This window comes from Salvelinus alpinus, chromosome 18 (genome assembly GCF_045679555.1).
Source record: "Salvelinus alpinus chromosome 18, SLU_Salpinus.1, whole genome shotgun sequence".
Classification (NCBI taxonomy): Eukaryota; Metazoa; Chordata; class Actinopteri; order Salmoniformes; family Salmonidae; genus Salvelinus; species Salvelinus alpinus.
In genome coordinates this window covers 42,849,485-42,868,704 of record NC_092103.1, presented here as the reverse complement: position 1 = coordinate 42,868,704, position 19,220 = coordinate 42,849,485, and the positions used below count along the sequence as shown (strand labels likewise).

Below are 19,220 nucleotides of genomic sequence, written 5' to 3'. Positions count from 1 at the left end.
AATTGACCTTTTCATTTATTTTACATAAATGTATATTTTATATAGCGCTTATATTTAGCCTTACGATGAAGTGCTTTTACCATTTTATTTTCAGAACAACCAGGACTAGAACACAAAAACTATTTGACATAAACAAATGTCAATTAAAAAAATAAGGTCAGCCAAAGCAAAAACGTGATAGAAATGCATTTATACTGAAGTTGTTTGCTCAGTGGGAAATTAATAACCAACTAGTCAGTAACAACTGTGTGGAGTTTGGATGTTTGTGACAGCAACTATGTGAGCTTATTACAGTATTATAGACATTACGTCATATGTCATTCTATGATCTTCTATGTGTAGAAAAACCCAATACTTTCTAACGAGTGTAGTGTCGCTTGTGAGCTTCATAGAGCAAAACATATTACATGTGCCATTCGGACTCCACGGACGATTTTGTAAAAAAAAAATACCTGATCCCGGGCCCTTTCGGGAACTGCCCTTGTCTCACAAACACCGCTCCAGCTCAACCCTCTTTAATCACACAGACTAATGGTCGGTACCAACGGATGCAGAAGAAATAGACGAATCCAAAAGGTACAACTCAGAAGTCAAACACACAAAGTCCAAATCACGCCGGCATCACGGTGGGACTAATTGGGTTAAACAGCTAATGAACAATAAAGTTGTTCATGATTTTGTAATCGTCTGTTGCAGTGTATGGGAGATTGGAAGCTGAGGCCTAGGGAAGAATGAGTCGTCGCGGGAGCAGGAGGAGGAACAGTCGGAGGAGGAAGAGCCCCACCAGCAGTAAACGTGAGTGGAGGTTATTGGGGCGGATCCTTCAGAGAAATGGGGTTAATCCTGTCATGGCTGGCTGAGTCACGCCCGGCCCATGCACCCACACTATTAAGCCTGCCAATGTTTGGCCAATCGGAGCAGGTGAGGATTACTGTGGTCTCTATGTAACCACAGCTAATGGACAAGAGCCAAGAGGCTCCATCTTGGAATGAATCACACACATTGTGATAAGGTGCCATTTTGTCAAATTGAGCTTGAGAGAAATGCTTCACAGAAAAGGGTCAGTAGTGTATATGAGGATGGCTCAGCAGCCACGAGGCCTATAAGGTTTATACCAAATGCAAGAGTTGGAAAATATTCAACCACAATCCACACTACAATGTATTAATCAATTCATCCTCAGGGATCAACCTTTTAGATACCTTTTGAGAGATTTAGTTCCTCAGTCTCATAGCTTGTCTTGTGCAGTGATATCCATGCTATGGCATTTTGGCCGTACAGTGGTCTTAGTAGTTGTTGTTGTAGTTTTTGAAGTAGGCTATCTTGTATTTCTATCTCCGCATTCCTAAAATGTTAAGGTGTATTCATTTTTGTCTTCCTTACAGAGAGTACCTCTCAATGCGTTTTTCAAAAACAAAACAAAAGTAACAGTGTGGTTTGCCAGGATGATATCACTGAGAAAGGAGAAATTGAATCATTACGCAAAGAAAATATTTTGTCAGACTCTGATGAAGAGGGAAAATACAGTGAGATTCCAAGCAAAGAGAAAAAAGTCAGGCGAGACAGTCAAGGGGAGTCCTCTCGAAACAAAAGGCCACCTAGCATCGCAAAGCAAGAGAACATAGACAGGGGGGTGAAATTCACAACTTTGGTAACCATTGACGATTTGCAACCGTCATCTTCAAAAATCATCTTTCAGCACTCTCGTATTGGCTCGAATATGAAGTTTGAAATTCAAGAAATTCTACAGTCCGATAACTCAGGGATCAAGACAGTATATGTATTCGAAAGTCAACAGGGGGCTACCGGAGAGCCTTGTGTCCAGAGTCAACGTGAGAAGAGACTCAGTCCAAATAATGATTTAATTCAGCAGTCATGGACTCTAAACCCAAATGTAAACATCACAGTGCACAGTCAAAACAAGAAGCACAACTACGAATTTAACTTTCCAGAAAGCAGCAAGGATACAGGGGTCACAGCAGGACATAGCACTGCCTCAAGGTGTTGTGGGGAATTGGCCTGCCGCAAAAGCTGCTGTGATGATCAATTTGCTTTTCACCGTCCGCCCAGCAACAATGACACCGACTTCACATTGGCAGGTGGGTCCTCCAGCCCATCCCCTTTGCCTGACTTCTGGAAAAGCACAGATGCACTATGTGACATTCCCCCACCATGTGAGTTTTCCGACTGTAAATATGAACCCCTGGCAGACCTTACCGAAGACATAGCTTCCTGTCAGATTGGAGCTTGTTGTACTATGGACAAACAGCAATGGTTATTCAGTCCACCACCCTCCATGAGGCACCATAAAGACTCTGGTTGCCCCTACTCACTTGATGGTGAAGACAGTGCCCATTTGGCATCTTTCTTCGACAGCGTATCGGAATCAGACAACTATGAACCCATGTTCATGAGACCACCATTGTCAGTGAGCAGGTCCAGTTACACCAAAGACTTCATCCAAAACCACGAGATGAAGACCCAGATGCGTAACAATAGCATAGCTACCGTAGAATGCAAAACCTGCTCGGCGTCCAGTTATCTACAAAAGCCGACGAAGAGGCGGCGGACTTTCCCTGGAGTGAAAGAAGAACCAAGTCAAATGCAGGAGGGCCTACCTTCGTGGGAGGGAAGGGAGTCCTTTTCGTCTGGCACCATCTCCTCTTACATGATGGAGTCCCTGCCGCTCCAAGCAGAGAGACTAAGCAGACTGACAGCAGACCACCAGGAAGATGAGAGGCTTTGTCCCTTTAGTGCATTGAGTCGTAAATCCTCCCGAAGCAGCTACAGTTACAGACCCAGCTCCAGCAATGCAAACAGCCAGCTCGAGACACAGCAACAACTGATCCATCCGTCCTACGCATCTACGTCCGAGGAGGCTGTAGAAGAGGTCTTCCAGTTACCAGAGCCGAGGCACCTACCATGTGAAGAACCCAGAGGACCCGACATGGACTTTGGAGGGAATGCATTGGCGGACATGGCTTTCGGAGTGGAGCAGATCGAGGTGGCAGAGAGCGGCTTTGATGAAGACATGGGGGAAGTGGAGGACCACAGCCTAGATCCCACGATGGAGGAGCTCACACAGAGGGACCTGCTCATTCAGGTCTTCCCTCCCTCCCCTTCCAAACTGTCATCCCAAGAGAATTCAGTTTCCGATCTTCAATCCATGCGGCGAAGAGGATCAGTCATGGCCATAACAACAGGGGGCACTGAGCAAAGGTTATTGCAGAGTGTCTCCAAACTAGCAGAGAGCGCAGCTCTGAATAGTCCCCACTGGGACGCCTTCAATGTAATCCCAGAGGCACGGTCTGTGTTCCCCATACTGGACATGGAGATGGACTCAGGAATCACAAGTAAAGCTACAGAGGAAGTTAGACTAACCCCGAAAAGGTCTCTTACTGTAAGAGCTAACATCTCCAGCCCTACTCTTTCACAGATCGAGGAGGGGAAAGAACCTCCTCCAAAATACAAGATTGTAGAGGATTCAGGCATGGAAATTACAGAGGCACCCAGTCCAGATCATGAATCTCAAGACCAAGAGACAGAAAGCAAGTGGAAGCCCAAGCTATATCAGACAGATTCTACAGCGGAAAAACAAAGTGTGTCCAAATGTGAGTTGTACCAATCTCACGTTTTTCACTAATCAAAGCCTAAGACATTGATTCCAAATCCCCACTTGTCCCAGAGGGACCACCAGTTTCAATCATATGGTTTAGATGATATAGGGGGGGTCAGAAAGTGTTCTCATATGGGTATCCTTTATTTATTTTCTGAAGCCTCCTTAGAGGTCAAGGACAACGGCCCCGAGCACTGGGCTAAGAGACGGAATCTCTTCAAGGACAGCAAGCAATGGAGCTCTATAGGAGGAAGCTCCATAACCAGCAGCGTCAATGAGGAGTCAGGTAGGCACCCTAATGTCCCCTAATCTAGAACCAGCCGCAACACAGATATTGAGTGGTATGCCTTTATTGCTATGACCAGACATAACAAGGCAATCAGAACTGTATGAACAGGAGGTAGAATATGATATAAGTCGTATTTTAGGCGTGTCAGCGATACCATAGGTTTCCACAATTGGGTTGATTGGGTTGTAGTCATTGTAAATCTATTGTAGGTATTGCAGAAAAGGGAAGGAAATGGCATCTCCCATAAATAAGCACAACAACGCTTTCACTTCATGCTCTTTTTTTATTTAAAAAAAGCTTATGTGTTTTGACTTTCGTCAGCAGGTGCAATCTGGTGAAAAAAAACACAACAACAATTCCACCTACTTTACTATTTGTTGTTTTTCAGATTGCACCTGCTGACGGGAAGGCCTACGTTCCCACAAAGAAAGGTGCCCAACATCCCTCCCCCCCCAAAAAGCAAGCTTTGACGAAGTCGAAAGTCGAAATGCGCCCACTTTTTAAAAATAAAACAGAACTCCGTGAACTAAACATGTTGTTGTTGTGGTTATTTAAGGCAGATGCTATCACTTTGACTTTTCTGGAATACCGGAACCAATGATGTATAAGTCATTAACAGAAAACTTGTTTCTGAAAACTAGTAATGGAATGTCATGTCATGTCATTCTATGTGTGCTTATGCCACTGTGTAGGAATTTCAGAAGACAGTCGTTCTGTTGACATGGCAAGGGACCTTGGAGATAAGGGTTTCTACACAGAAACCTTCCACTGTGCGTCATGGATTTACAGTGGAGACGAAGTCAGTCCGGCTGCTGGGACAGTTCCTCCTGGTCTCCAACCTCGAACTGTCACAAGTAGGACACCTTTCTACATTCCTTACATCACGGTATTGGGGCCTTCTCCAATAAAGTCAGTCAATTCAGAGATTGAAAATCAGTTAACAAATTAAAATCTACTTTAAGAAAATAATCAACGTGCCAGAGTTTGGCGTAGCGTTCTAAGCTCCCAACTCTGGCTGATGTATACCACCTGGCGACAGAGGTTTGAGCCCTGTGTCGGCCACCCTATGTCTATGGCCATACTACCTTTCCCTCTGTACTGTCAAGAAAATGTTACTAAAATATCTAAGGAGGTCCTGTAAAACAAATACTACTTCTACCACTACTGATGTTACTTCTACATGTACATGCTAGTCATTTAGCAGAAGCTCTTATCCAGAGCGACTTGCAATAGTGAGTGCATACATATTCATATTTTATTACTACTCCTACCACCACCAATGTTCTTTATGTTATCAACAATTTAATAGAACTCATGAAGGTGAAAACATAGATGGACCATTCTTACTTAATTGGTTCTTCTCTCTGCAGTTCGTGAGAGGACGGTCAAGATTTGGAAAGGAATGGGAGAGTATCCCTGGGGGTTCAGAATACAGTTTTCCAAACCTATTGTGGTCACAGAGGTCGACACAAGTAAGTCCATTTGTGTACCCTCCAGGTTCTATATATTATATATATATATATATTATATATATTATATATATATATATATATATTATATATATATATATCCAGGTTATATTATATTAGATATTTTATCGCCCTCCAGGTTCCCTTGGAGAGTTCATCAATGAGCTTGACGCCCTGATAAGTTCCTTTCCTGAGGATGGCTCACCTCTCACAGTTCTGGGTGACTTTAACCTCCCCACGTCTACCTTTGACTCATTCCTCTCTGCCTCCTTCTTTCCACTCCTCTCCTCTTTTGACCTCACCCTCTCACCTTCCCCCCCTACTCACAAGGCAGGCAATACGCTTGACCTCATCTTTACTAGATGCTGTTCTTCCACTAATCTCATTGCAACTCCCCTCCAAGTCTCCGACCACTACCTTGTATCCTTTTCCCTCTCGCTCTCATCCAACACTTCCCACACTGCCCCTACTCGGATGGTATCGCGCCGTCCCAACCTTCGCTCTCTCTCCCCCGCTACTCTCTCCTCTTCCATCCTATCATCTCTTCCCTCTGCTCAAACCTTCTCCAACCTATCTCCTGATTCTGCCTCCTCAACCCTCCTCTCCTCCCTTTCTGCATCCTTTGACTCTCTATGTCCCCTATCCTCCAGGCCGGCTCGGTCCTCCCCTCCTGCTCCGTGGCTCGACGACTCATTGCGAGCTCACAGAACAGGGCTCCGGGCAGCCGAGCGGAAATGGAGGAAAACTCGCCTCCCTGCGGACCTGGCATCCTTTCACTCCCTCCTCTCTACATTCTCCTCTTCTGTCTCTGCTGCTAAAGCCAATTTCTACCACTCTAAATTCCAAGCATCTGCCTCTAACCCTAGGAAGCTCTTTGCCACCTTCTCCTCCCTCCTGAATCCTCCTCCCCCTCCTCCCCCCTCCTCCCTCTCTGCTGATGACTTCGTCAACCATTTTGAAAAGAAGGTCGACGACATCCGATCCTCGTTTGCTAAGTCAAACGACACCGCTGGTTCTGCTCACACTGCCCTACCCTGTGCTTTGACCTCTTTCTCCCCTCTCTCTCCAGATGAAATCTCGCGTCTTGTGACGGCCGGCCGCCCAACAACCTGCCCGCTTGACCCTATCCCCTCCTCTCTTCTCCAGACCATTTCCGGAGACCTTCTCCCTTACCTCACCTCGCTCATCAACTCATCCTTGACCGCTGGCTACGTCCCTTCCGTCTTCAAGAGAGCGAGAGTTGCACCCCTTCTGAAAAAACCTACACTCGATCCCTCCGATGTCAACAACTACAGACCAGTATCCCTTCTTTCTTTTCTCTCCAAAACTCTTGAACGTGCCGTCCTTGGCCAGCTCTCCTGCTATCTCTCTCAGAATGACCTTCTTGATCCAAATCAGTCAGGTTTCAAGACTAGTCATTCAACTGAGACTGCTCTTCTCTGTGTCACGGAGGCGCTCCGCACTGCTAAAGCTAACTCTCTCTCCTCTGCTCTCATCCTTCTAGACCTATCGGCTGCCTTTGATACTGTGAACCATCAGATCCTCCTCTCCACCCTCTCCGAGCTGGGCATCTCCGGCGCGGCCCACGCTTGGATTGCGTCCTACCTGACAGGTCGCTCCTACCAGGTGGCGTGGCGAGAATCTGTCTCCGCACCACGTGCTCTCACCACTGGTGTCCCCCAGGGCTCTGTTCTAGGCCCTCTCCTATTCTCGCTATACACCAAGTCACTTGGCTCTGTCATATCCTCACATGGTCTCTCCTATCATTGCTATGCAGACGACACACAATTAATCTTCTCCTTTCCCCCCTCTGATAACCAGGTGGTGAATCGCATCTCTGCATGTCTGGCAGACATATCAGTGTGGATGACGGATCACCACCTCAAGCTGAACCTCGGCAAGACGGAGCTGCTCTTCCTCCCGGGGAAGGACTGCCCGTTCCATGATCTCGCCATCACGGTTGACAACTCCATTGTGTCCTCCTCCCAGAGTGCTAAGAACCTTGGCGTGATCCTGGACAACACCCTGTCGTTCTCAACTAACATCAAGGCGGTGACCCGTTCCTGTAGGTTCATGCTCTACAACATTCGCAGAGTACGACCCTGCCTCACGCAGGAAGCGGCGCAGGTCCTAATCCAGGCACTTGTCATCTCCCGTCTGGATTACTGCAACTCGCTGTTGGCTGGGCTCCCTGCCTGTGCCATTAAACCCCTACAACTCATCCAGAACGCCGCAGCCCGTCTGGTGTTCAACTTTCCCAAGTTCTCTCACGTCACCCCGCTCCTCCGCTCTCTCCACTGGCTTCCAGTTGAAGCTCGCATCCGCTACAAGACCATGGTGCTTGCCTACGGAGCTGTGAGGGGAACGGCACCTCCGTACCTTCAGGCTCTGATCAGGCCCTACACCCAAACAAGGGCACTGCGTTCATCCACCTCTGGCCTGCTCGCCTCCCTACCTCTGAGGAAGTACAGTTCCCGCTCAGCCCAGTCAAAACTGTTCGCTGCTCTGGCACCCCAATGGTGGAACAAACTCCCTCACGACGCCAGGTCAGCGGAGTCAATCACCACCTTCCGGAGACACCTGAAACCCCACCTCTTTAAGGAATACCTAGGATAGGATAAAGTAATCCTTCTAACCCCCCCCCCTTAAAAGAGTTAGATGCACTATTGTAAAGTGGTTGTTCCACTGGATATCATAAGGTGAATGCACCAATTTGTAAGTCGCTCTGGATAAGAGCGTCTGCTAAATGACTTAAATGTAAATGTAAAATGTACCGTATTTGTACTATGTGCAACTTATCATGCTAATAAATGCACAGCAAAGGTTACTCAGACAATATTTTCAATTGTATTGTTTGCTTGATAAAGATGCAGTTTGCTCAACAAAGAATTTGCTTCCTTTTAAAAGAGACCGATTTAGTATATTTTTAATTTTTAGGCGGACATTTTGTGTCACAGCACCAATTGCCAAGCAGTTTGATGTTTTTGACAGATATTATCGCTGCTGCAAGTGTCCGTTGGCAGTATCTAGCAAACCACACTGCTAGCTCAGCTGTAAGCCAAGCTCCTCCCTTCTGGTTTCAGATGGAGCAGCCGAGGAGGCGGGGCTATTGGTGGGAGATTTTGTCATGGCCGTCAATGGGATCGATGTCACCAGTATCCCCCACTCTGAGGCAGCTGACCTGGCAAGACAAGGTAAGAATAATATAGGCCAACATGTTAATTGTTAGGTCATGGTACTGCACAAGTATGTGGTTAGAATTTGCTATAAAGGATAATGCACCACAAGAGGTTGGTGGTACCTTCATTTTGGAGGACAGGCTCGTGGTAATGGCTGGAGCGGAATCTCTGGAATGGTATGAAATACATCAAACACATGGTTTCCATGGTTTCCATGTGTTTTATTCCATTCCATTCACTCCGTTCCAGCCATTATTATGAGCCGTCCTCCCCTCAGCAGCCTCCTGTGGAGTGCTCATCAGGTACCTATTCACAAGCCAAAACTGACTTAAAGGACAGCATGTCCTGACAAACACTTTGCTATCATGTTTAGTTTTTTTAGTATGTGATTGAGAATGGAATCCCCTATTATTTGGTTTTTGATAGGCCCAGACCTCCTGACTATGACCATTGGCTCAGACATCGGTCGAGGCCCCAACACCCCCAGACCTACCTGCCGGGGCTACCTCCATAAACGCACCCAGTCTGGCCTGATCAAGGGTTGGAGAAGGAGGTGGTTCGTGCTCAGACATGACTGCTGCCTGTACTACTACAGACATAAAAAGGTGAGCACAGCATCCTGGTAACTCGTCACGTGCCTTTAGAGAAACTACCCTACTGTGTTTTGGATCCAAAAGGGACATTTCAAATTCAAAGTTTGTCAGACGTTTTGCATACCTCATAATTGCTCTTCAGTCAAGCTGTATTATATTCCACACTATGTGTTGTGTAAATGCCCCTGTAGGACAACATTACATATGAGGTGAACTATCCCTACTTTCTTACACAACAATATTCTCCCAGAAGTTTAGAAAAGGTGAATTGGGCCTGGAAATCGATTAACAGGAAGTCACGTATGATATTAGTTTTCTTTGAAGGGCTTACAGTAACTATGACGTGTGTGGTTTGTGGTATTCTCTTTAAGTGGATGAAAGAGTGTCCAGATAAACATGGCTTAACAGTCATCCACATGGCACCACTCCTTCACTCTAACAGTCATCCATATGGCACCACTCCTTCACTCTAATAGTCATCCTCAAGACACCACTCCTTCACTCTAATAGTCATCCTCAAGGCACCTCTCCTTCACTTTAATAGTCATCCTCAAGACACCAACTATTCACTTACAATCTCCACTGACAGCCAGTGTATTCTGTTGCAGGATGAGGGGAGGAAGCGAGCTCTGTCATCTTTTAAGCTAGAGGGAGCAGATGTTGGAGGGGACCCCTCCCTGGGGAAACCCTTTGTGTTCAAGTGCTGCCCCCTGTCTGCCAACCGAGTGTACTACTTCTCCGCTACATCCAACCTGGAGATGAAAAGGTATCGATAGAGTAGTAGTCCTTGCATAGTGTTTATTGCGTTTTTATGTCGTTTTGTGTATGACCAGACTAATTTCAGATAGAAATGCACGTTATAGATCTATCATTCATTCTCATTAAAAGAAAGTATGATAAGGTACTAGATCTATTCTATGTGCCGTATTTCTACGCTTCTTCTCCATTCCATTTTTGGTTTATTTTTACTTTCGGTTTTGTACATCAGCTGAAAATACAATATTTGGGGTTATTGAAAATATTTTCCACAGTGGTTTAGATGGTACCATGATTCTCTATGGCTATGCTATACATTGCTTGTAGTCACAAACTGAAATTAGATTTGAAACATTTTAGAATTTTAGAAACCAGGAAATAGCAGAGCACTAAATTGTACATACAACGCTAATAACAAGTTATTTATTGAAATAAATATCTGTGATATTGCTCACCTGCTGTTTTTCATGTTTTAGGTGGTTGGATGCCATGGACAGAGCTGTTCATCCTGTAACACAGGTAAGGATTGTTGTCAAACACTGAAAACATGTAGAATTTATATCCAGTTATTCTTACAAGCTAATCTAAAATAAAATATACAATCTTTCTTGAAATTCTGTATTGCATTCCATCATGCATATTTTTAACTGTGGAGGATATAATCAAAGTTGGTTTTTGGGGGGAACGATTCAAATAAATGAGGCATGTTGTTGTCCATGCTGAGACTATAGCCTATAGAACTAATCCCTGCCCTGACCTCTCATGTGGCAGAATCACGTGTGGGTGGATGTGACTCGCCACAACGCCAGCCTCCCCCCACTGGCCGTGAAGAACCCAGAGTGCCTGGGCCTGCTTCACCAGATAGACAGAAATAACAAGGACACGTGGGTGCAACACTACTGTACACTGAAGGACGGCTGTCTCTACTTCTACGCAGGCATCCGCTCAACTCACGCTCTGGGTATGTTGTGATGGCATGCCTCACCTTGATCATTAAAAAAAAAAGGTATTTAACTAGGCAAGGCAGTTATGAACAAAATCTTATTTTCAATGACGCATAGGAACAGTGGGTTATACTGCCTTGTTCAGGGGTAGAACAACAGCTTTTTAACTTGTCAGCTCGGGGATTCGATCTTGCAACCTTTCAGTTACTAGTCCAACGCTCTAACCACTAGGCTACCTGCCGCCATAATGTTGACACTGAGGAGACTATCTGTGTTGTCCATTTAGGAAAATTGATTAGGAGTTATTGATGATAAAGATAAATTATAAATGCATGATGATATGATATTTAGATGAGAAACCATATTCTGTTTAACCCATATGTCAATGAATGGGAATCAATGTCTGAGACATTATTAGTGTGGTGTTTTTCGTTGTCAATAACTTATTAGCGAGGTTTTGTTTTTTAACCCATTAAATGACATTATTTGCACTCCTTGGAGAAGCCTCCTCTGCTAAATACTGTAATATACAGTATCTGACTGCCTCTAGAAGCCTCCTCTGCTAACTACTGTAATATACAGTATCTGACTGCCTCTAGAAGCCTCCTCTGCTAACTACTGTAATATACAGTATCTGACTGCCTCTAGAAGCCTCCTCTGCTAACTACTGTAATATACAGTATCTGACTGCCTCTAGAAGCCTCCTCTGCTAACTACTGTAATATACAGTATCTGACTGCCTCTAGAAGCCTCCTCTGCTAACTACTGTAATATACAGTATCTGACTGCCTCTAGAAGCCTCCTCTGCTAACTACTGTAATATACAGTATCTGACTGCCTCTAGAAGCCTCCTCTGCTAACTACTGTAATATACAGTATCTGACTGCCTCTAGAAGCCTCCTCTGCTAACTACTGTAATATACAGTATCTGACTGCCTCTAGAAGCCTCCTCTGCTAACTACTGTAATATACAGTATCTGACTGCCTCTAGAAGCCTCCTCTGCTAACTACTGTAATATACAGTATCTGACTGCCTCTAGAAGCCTCCTCTGCTAACTACTGTAATATATATATCTGACTCCCTCCAGGGGGGATCTACTTACATGGGTACACTGTGAGGGAACAGTCCTTGGGATCCAAGAAATCCACCATTGAACTGAAACCCCCTTCGGAAGAGTTCAAAACGTTCTATCTCTGTGCTGAAAACCCCATGGAAAACAAACGGTGAGATGTTCACACATTTTACACGTTGGCACATTTTAAGTAAGCATTTCACTGTACTGTTTACACCTGTTCCCACTGGGCACAGACAACATTTCAATGTCCAGTTTTGATTTACATTTGGTTGATTTGTCAACTAATGTGAATTCAACAAAAAAGTTCACCATGTCATTGGATTTAGGTTAAAAGTTGGTTGAAAAAAAGAAAAAACTTACTTAAGTTGAGGACTTTTTGCAAATCCAAACAATTTTCCACTTTGATTCAACGTTTTTTTGTTGTTGAAATTGCTTGGAAACAATGTTGATTTAACCCGTTTTTGCCCAGTGGGTTGTATCCTGTGCACGTTTATAAATAAACTTTTGACACTTTTTACACAAAGTAAACTCTTATTGCATTGATTTAGGAAGGAATAAAGGCACAGCTTTTTAACATGACATAATACTGTATGCTTGGAAATACCTTCGCGATAATTAATCAATTCTGAAGTTCATGTTCACAGATGGATCTTGTCTATAAAAGCATCCGCAAAAAAATGGCTACCATACCATCAGGCCGTTCAGGACTACATGAATCGACCACCAGAGGAGACCAGAATGTGAGCTCGATGGATACTCCTCGCATCGCAACCAACCTTTACTGTCCTAGCTTCTGGTTTGGTTTAACCAAAAGCATGTTAAAGGATCACTTTACTCAAAAACCTGTAATGATGCAAAACATATCATCATCATCGCAGTTTTTACTCTGTACTGAAAAACTTGACTACTGACATGCACAATGGGATTTCGGGGGGATTGTATTAGCAGTGAACTTATGATCAAAATACTAAAGTATATCGTTTTTGAGTGACCTATCCCTTTAAAATTGGTTATGTTTGACGTTCCCTTGAAGGATTCCATGTAAAGCTGGAAATTGAATGGGACTTTGAGTATTTCAATGCAGTTTAACTTCAGGTCGCTTTACTCTACCCTGAGTGTCAGTCAGTTTACGTTATCATGCAAGAGTACAAACACACAGACCTGGGACCAGTCTTACCCTTGTTGGACGACCAGCGGTTCAAGGCATTTACAGTGTGTTCACTTCAGAAAAATGATTACCGGCACTTTGGGAAAACTACTCTTTAACTAACAGTGTACTTTGAAGATGTCCATAGTCTTTATTTTGTAATTTTGGGGGGGGGAAATATTTTTTATTTTAAATAGACCTTGGAGTATTGTAGAGTATGTTGTAAAAGAAGATAGAATGTTTTTCACAGATCCATTCACATTTTGAAGTAATTAAATTTTAGAATTCATCTGCTGCTATGCTTTTACAACAATTTCTCCAGATTCTCACTGAACAGTCTGCAAGTAATTGGTAATTGAAGGAGTTTCTGGCATTATGCATTTCATACGCATTTGTAAACATATGATATGGATGGAGTTGTGGATATGGATGGAGTTGTGGATATGGATGGAGTTATGGATATGGATGGAGTTGTCTGGAGGATTTTGAATTGTTGCTATGGGCTTGTTGTATGTTTTGATACTTGTTAGCTTCCTTAGCAATACTGCACTACACCATTTCAGAGATGATGATGTTGGCTGAATAATAAATACATAATAAATTACATGACAGTTTGACTATAATAAGACAACTCTATCATCTATCATTGCTACACAACACCAACAACAAATAAAACATATTCTTGTTTGATTTTTATGGGTAAGCATGTTGAGCTGTTTACTGATTTGACATGAAGGAATATTATACAGTATATATGATGATACATTTGATACAGAAAAACGGATTATTAGTGATTTACTCTGTATTATAAACTGGGTGGTTCGAGCCCTGAATGGTGATTGGCTGAAAGCCGTGGTATATCAGACTGTATACCACAGGTATGACAAAACATTTATTTGTACTGCTCGAATTACGTTGGTAACCAGTTTATAACAGCAATAAGGCACCTCGGGGGGGTTGTGGTACATTGTCAATATACCACGGCTAAGGGCTGTATCCAGGCACTCAGCGTTGCGTCGTGCCTAAGAACAGCCCTTAGCCGTGGTATATTGGCCATATACCACACCCCCTAGGCCCTTATTGCTTAAATCTAAAATGTATCAATATGTGAAAGTTTACTAGTTAAAGCTGCAGATGCTGATGGATAGTACAGAATGGATTCATCCTATGAGTTAAGTCTGCTTCAGAATGGGTTGAGAAGTGTTCAGCTGCTCCAGTATGGTCTTAGACCCCGCAGCCAGCCACGTAGGACCTCAGGTCCTGATTCTGACAGTGAAGGCGCCAAGCCACCCTAAAATGTACACACACCATCATGTTGATATTTGATATATAGACATTAAATATCAGCTATAAGACAACAGAACATAATGTGGAATTGAAGGATGATAGAAGACTTGGAAACGGTTTACATTACGTAGGCATTAATTTTAGGGTAATTTTAAGGGAGTATATCAGTTAGATAATTACCATGTACAGGCAGTTCTTACCATTTAAGTTCTTCTAAAGGTGAGAGCTAATCCCATTTATACATAGCCTTGTAGAGTGATATTGGGCTACAGGTAACATAAAGTATGGCAAATTCTTTTGTAACTTAAATGTTTTTGTAACATAGTACTTTCAGGGAAACCTGCCACCTTACCATGCCCCGATTCCGTTCGGGTCCAACACCACACGCTTGGCACAACGGATCGCCACTGTGATGTCATCAGTTAGCAGCTCTGTCAGAAGAAAGAGGAAACCTTTAGTCATAGTACCGTCCGGGAAACAGGAGGACCCGAAAGCTTAAAAAACAACAACAATAGCAGCAGATTACTGTACAATGAAACAATGCAGGTAAGTTGGGTCAGGGTTTTACGATAGAGAAGTAGGCCTGCCGGGAGCCCCAGTGTCTGTTTATTCTCATTTTGACTGTATTCAAATGTAACATCAGAATTATGTAAGATCAACATTATAGTGCCTTCAGAAAGTATTAATACCCCTTGACCTATTACACATTTTGTTGTGTCACAGCCTAAATTCAAAATTGAATTTATCACCCATCTACAGACAATAGCGAAAACATGTTTTTAGAAATTTGTGCAAATTTATTGAAAATTAAATACAGACATATCTAATTTACATAAGTATTATTAACCTTGATTGTACACCATTTGCACATTATTCTTTGTTTATTAAGTTGGATGTTGATCATTGCGAGATTTTTGAAGTCATTTTCAAGTCTTGTCATGAATTTTCATGCCGATTTAAGTTAAACTGTAACTATGTCACTCAGGAAAATTCACTGTCTTCTTGGTAAGCAACTCCGGTGTATATTTGGCCTTGTGTTTTAGGTTATTGTCCTGCTGAAAGATATAATTGTCTCCCAGTGTTACGTATACACTGGGAGTCGGAAAGCAGGTGCAGAAGGTGAGTTTAATACGGAACAGATACAAAAGAACAAACATGGGAAGCGTACTGAACCTGAGAGACAATCAATAACACCTCAGGACTGATGAACACAGAGGGCTAAATAAAGGGGAAGTAATCAGGTTTGTGATTAGGATTTTCCTTTGGGCTTTTTCCTGTGCTTAGCTCTATTCTGTTTCTTTTTATCCTAAAAAAAACTCCCTAGTCCTTGCCAATGACAAGCATACCCATAACATGATGCTGCCATCACCATGCTTGAAAATATGAAGAGTGGTACTCAGTGATGTGTTGTGTTGGATTTGCCCCAAACATAACGCTTTGTATTCAGGGCATAAAGTTAATTATTTTCCACATTGTAGTATTACTTTAGTGCCTTATTGCAAACAGGATGCATGTTTTAGAATATTTGTATTCTGTACAGACTTCCTTCTTTTCATTCTGTCATTTAGGTTAGTATTGTGGAGTAACTACAATGTTGTTGATTCATCCTCAGTTTTCACAGCCATTAAACTCTGTAACTTTTTAAAATCACCATTGGACTCATTGAGTGGTTTCCTTCCTCTCTGGCAACTGAGTTAGGAAGGACGCCTGTATCCTTGTAGTGAATGGGTGTATTGATACACAATCCAACGTATAATTAATAACTTCCCCATGTTCAAAGGGATATTCCATGTCTGCTTTTTTAAATTTTTAACCATCTACCAATAGGTGCCCTTCTTTGCGAGGCATTGGAAAACCTTCCTGGTGTTCGTGGTTGAATCTGTGTTTTGAAATTCGCTGGTCAACTGAAGGACCTTACAGATAATTGTATGTGTGGGGGTACAGAGATGAGGTAGTTATTCAAAAATCATGTTAAACACTATTATTGCACACAACTTATGTGACTTGTTAAGCAAATTTGCACTCCAGAATTTGTAAAAATGTCTTAAAACATAACTCTACTTTGACATGAAGGGGTATTGTGTGTGTGTAGGCCAATGACACTAAATCTCTATTTAATCCATTTTAAATTCAGGCTGTAACACAACAAAATAAGTGGAATAAGTCAAGGGGTACACTGCCAATAGCCCTCAACCCGGCACATTTCTTGTCAAAAGTAATGCTCTATGTATGCGATGCCATTCGGTATGCAGGCTACTCACGGTTGCAGCGGATACCACAGACGTTCTTAGCCCCCGGGGTACGTCCGTCGTCACACCAGTAGCGGCTGTTGATCTGGAAGATGCCATAGTCGGTGGAGCCGTCGGTGTTGCGGTTGGTGGCCTGGGTATTGTAGCTCGACTCCCATTTAGACAGGCACACCCCTTAGAGGACATATAGTCACGCGGTGGATGTCAACATTATCCTCAGTGTAAGGTTAGCTATGGTAAGATATTTTCGGAGCTCATAAACATACAACCATATGCGCACACACACACACAAACACACACACACACACACACACACACACACACACACACACACACACACACACACACACACACACACACACACACACACACACACACACACACACACACACACACACACACACACACACACACACATCCTCAAAGACCACGATCAAGTATATTATCACTCACAGTTGGGGAGGCTGTTTCCAGCGTAGCCATCCATTCCGGATGCCTTCAGCGCTCTGGCCAGCTCACATCTGTCATACACCTTAGCACTGGCCACAGCCACAAGCAGGAGAACAACAAGAGCTCTCATTCTGAACAGACAGACAGCAAGGTCTAATGGATTGGATGAAAAGAAGGCCTGTGTCTCTAAAAGTGTGAACAAGTAAACTGCAGCTTCCTTATAAAGGCTCAGGATGAAAGAGACATTGATATCACACTATTTACACAATAGATATGTGCCAACAGCTTCTGCAAAAAGTAGTGATTGTGAAACTGAGGGTTTTCCCATTTAACCTTTTGTTAGGCAGACTTTTTTTTCTTGGTGGTTGCTTGTTTACTTAAAGGACACAAAGATATGACAGTCCCAAAATGTCATAACATATGATTTAGATACAGTATTAAACGCATAGTGGGTATTTTTTAAGACAAAGACTTAATTCAGTGTTTAAAAAGTGTATATTCAGTATCATGATTATGCCCAGTAGATTAGATTTAAGGTACTGTATTTTTCAGTATCATCATTATGCCCAATAGATCAAATAAAATAAACTTTTATTGGTAGCATACACCGATTTGCAGATGTTATCGCAGGTTCAGTGAAATGCTTGTGTTTCTAGCTCCAACAGTGCAGTAATACCGAGCAATACAAAATATTTAAAAAAAACAATACACACATAATCCATAAAAATCATACATCCTGAAATATCAGAATGAGCAATGTCAGAGACCGGAACAGAAATACATGTACACATAATGGCAGGTAGTCTAGCGGTTATGAGTGTTGGGCCAGTAACTGAAAGGTCGCTGGTTCAAATCCCTGAGCCAACTTGGTAAAACATCTATCGAGGTGCCCTTGAGCAAGGCACTTAACCCTAATTGCTCTGGATAAGAGCATCTGTTATATACAGTATATGAAAAGGTGTGTACAGCAGTAGTTATATAGGAAAAGCAATGATTAGAATACAGTATATACACAAAGTTGGTAAAAAAAATAATATTTACCTTTATTTAACTAGGCAAGTCAGTTAAGAACAAATTCTTATTTTCAATTACGGCCTAGGAACAATCTTGTTCAGGGGCAGAACGACAGATTTGTACCTTGTCAGCTCGGGGATTCGAACTTGCAACCTTTAACGGTAACTAGCTCAACACTCTAACCACTAGGCTACACAGAATGTAAATATTATTGAAGTAACCAGTGTTCATAGATTATTTTGCTCTATAACCTGTTAGTTCATATGCTTTGCAGACTAGTAAACAACTATTGATTTAGAACCACAGAGATTTACTGCACGTCACAAAGAAAACAGGAGCTTCCTCCACTATTCCAGCACCATCTCAACATCATCAAATCACCTCTGCTTAGTATAATACAGTGACAACAAAAAAATACCAAAAGCAATTTAGTCCAATCAACGTATGCTAAACATGATGTGGCTATTCATGGTTCTGATTTCTGTTTTTGTGTGTGTGTTTGTGGAAGTAGAAAAAAAAATGCCATCCTCCTTTCTTTCATGTTAACGAAACGGTCAATGACACTGTCATACAGTACACGCTTTTATTTTTTGTTGCCCTAGGCTACCTGGGTAAAATGCTTGCTCGCTAGCCTAACTTCCTTTCATGGGCAACGTTAGCTAGTTAACATTAGCCTTCTACATCTAGTTACATTTTGAACTTCCATCCTCTCATTCCAGAGGCACAATGTATTTTATGGTTGGATCAGAATCGCCTTTATCATCTCCAGCACGGAGAATAAAGTAAAATCACAAGTCCAAATCCCTATCTCCAACTATGGCTAATTTAGGAAGGGGACTTTTTGCTATCTAGCTTGCTACCAGAGGACAACAACACAACAAGATGCAACAATTCAAATTGTTTCTGTCGATGACATATTAATCTCTGTGATAGGAGTGAAGCCAAATCGAAACTGGCTTCCCTTGACACTTGTTTTTGGCGCACTAGGACCATTCACAGTTGAGCTCGCTCAGTTTAGCTCTACGCTGATTGGCTATTATTTTATACTTTTAATCAAGGTTAGGCCAAATTCTCGCTGGCTTCCCATGCATTCAATGCTACGGGCGGCAATTCTTCATGACCAGACCTCATCAGATAAAGTGGCCTGCATG

The 19,220-nt window shown here is 42.8% G+C and overlaps 2 protein-coding genes and 1 long non-coding RNA gene across 3 annotated transcripts; 1 reads left to right on the top strand and 2 right to left on the bottom strand.

Annotated features, from left to right (window-relative positions):
* The first annotated feature begins 696 nt into the window (after positions 1-696).
* Positions 697-14,071, top strand: pdzph1 (PDZ and pleckstrin homology domains 1). Its single transcript, XM_071351388.1, has 12 exons — positions 697-795; positions 1,386-3,611; positions 3,777-3,902; positions 4,598-4,759; positions 5,276-5,377; positions 8,458-8,568; positions 8,980-9,158; positions 9,755-9,912; positions 10,379-10,421; positions 10,674-10,863; positions 11,935-12,070; positions 12,567-14,071. Exons 1-12 carry the CDS (start codon positions 732-734, stop codon positions 12,664-12,666), a joined length of 3,597 nt encoding a protein of 1,198 aa, XP_071207489.1. The 5' UTR covers positions 697-731; the 3' UTR covers positions 12,667-14,071.
* Positions 8,251-12,083, bottom strand: LOC139544367 (uncharacterized). Its single transcript, XR_011668857.1, has 4 exons — positions 11,950-12,083; positions 10,358-10,410; positions 9,721-9,898; positions 8,251-8,555 (listed from the first exon to the last, which is right to left on the bottom strand). It is a non-coding gene; the product is annotated as an uncharacterized lncRNA (long non-coding RNA).
* LOC139544366 (lysozyme C II) lies at positions 13,749-17,305 on the bottom strand. The gene is made up of 4 exons (XM_071351389.1): positions 17,059-17,305; positions 16,618-16,779; positions 14,709-14,787; positions 13,749-14,360 (listed from the first exon to the last, which is right to left on the bottom strand). The coding sequence occupies exons 1-4, from the start codon at positions 17,183-17,185 to the stop codon at positions 14,294-14,296; spliced, it is 435 nt and encodes a 144-aa protein (XP_071207490.1). The 5' UTR covers positions 17,186-17,305; the 3' UTR covers positions 13,749-14,293.
* Between the last annotated feature and the right edge of the window lie 1,915 nt (positions 17,306-19,220).

Excerpts from the sequence above, each read along its gene's own strand:
- pdzph1 (XM_071351388.1), top strand. The coding sequence starts at position 732 with ATGAGTCGTCGCGGGAGCAGGAGGAGGAACAGTCGGAGGAGGAAGAGC. Across the intron at positions 796-1,385 it reads GAGCCCCACCAGCAGTAAAC|AGAGTACCTCTCAATGCGTT; the intron begins GTGAGTGGAGGT and ends TCTTCCTTACAG. Across the intron at positions 12,071-12,566 it reads AACCCCATGGAAAACAAACG|ATGGATCTTGTCTATAAAAG; the intron begins GTGAGATGTTCA and ends TCATGTTCACAG.
- LOC139544366 (XM_071351389.1), bottom strand. The coding sequence starts at position 17,185 with ATGAGAGCTCTTGTTGTTCTCCTGCTTGTGGCTGTGGCCAGTGCTAAG. Across the intron at positions 16,780-17,058 it reads TGGAAACAGCCTCCCCAACT|GGGTGTGCCTGTCTAAATGG; the intron begins GTGAGTGATAAT and ends ATGTCCTCTAAG. Across the intron at positions 14,788-16,617 it reads CTGTGGTATCCGCTGCAACC|AGCTGCTAACTGATGACATC; the intron begins GTGAGTAGCCTG and ends TTCTTCTGACAG.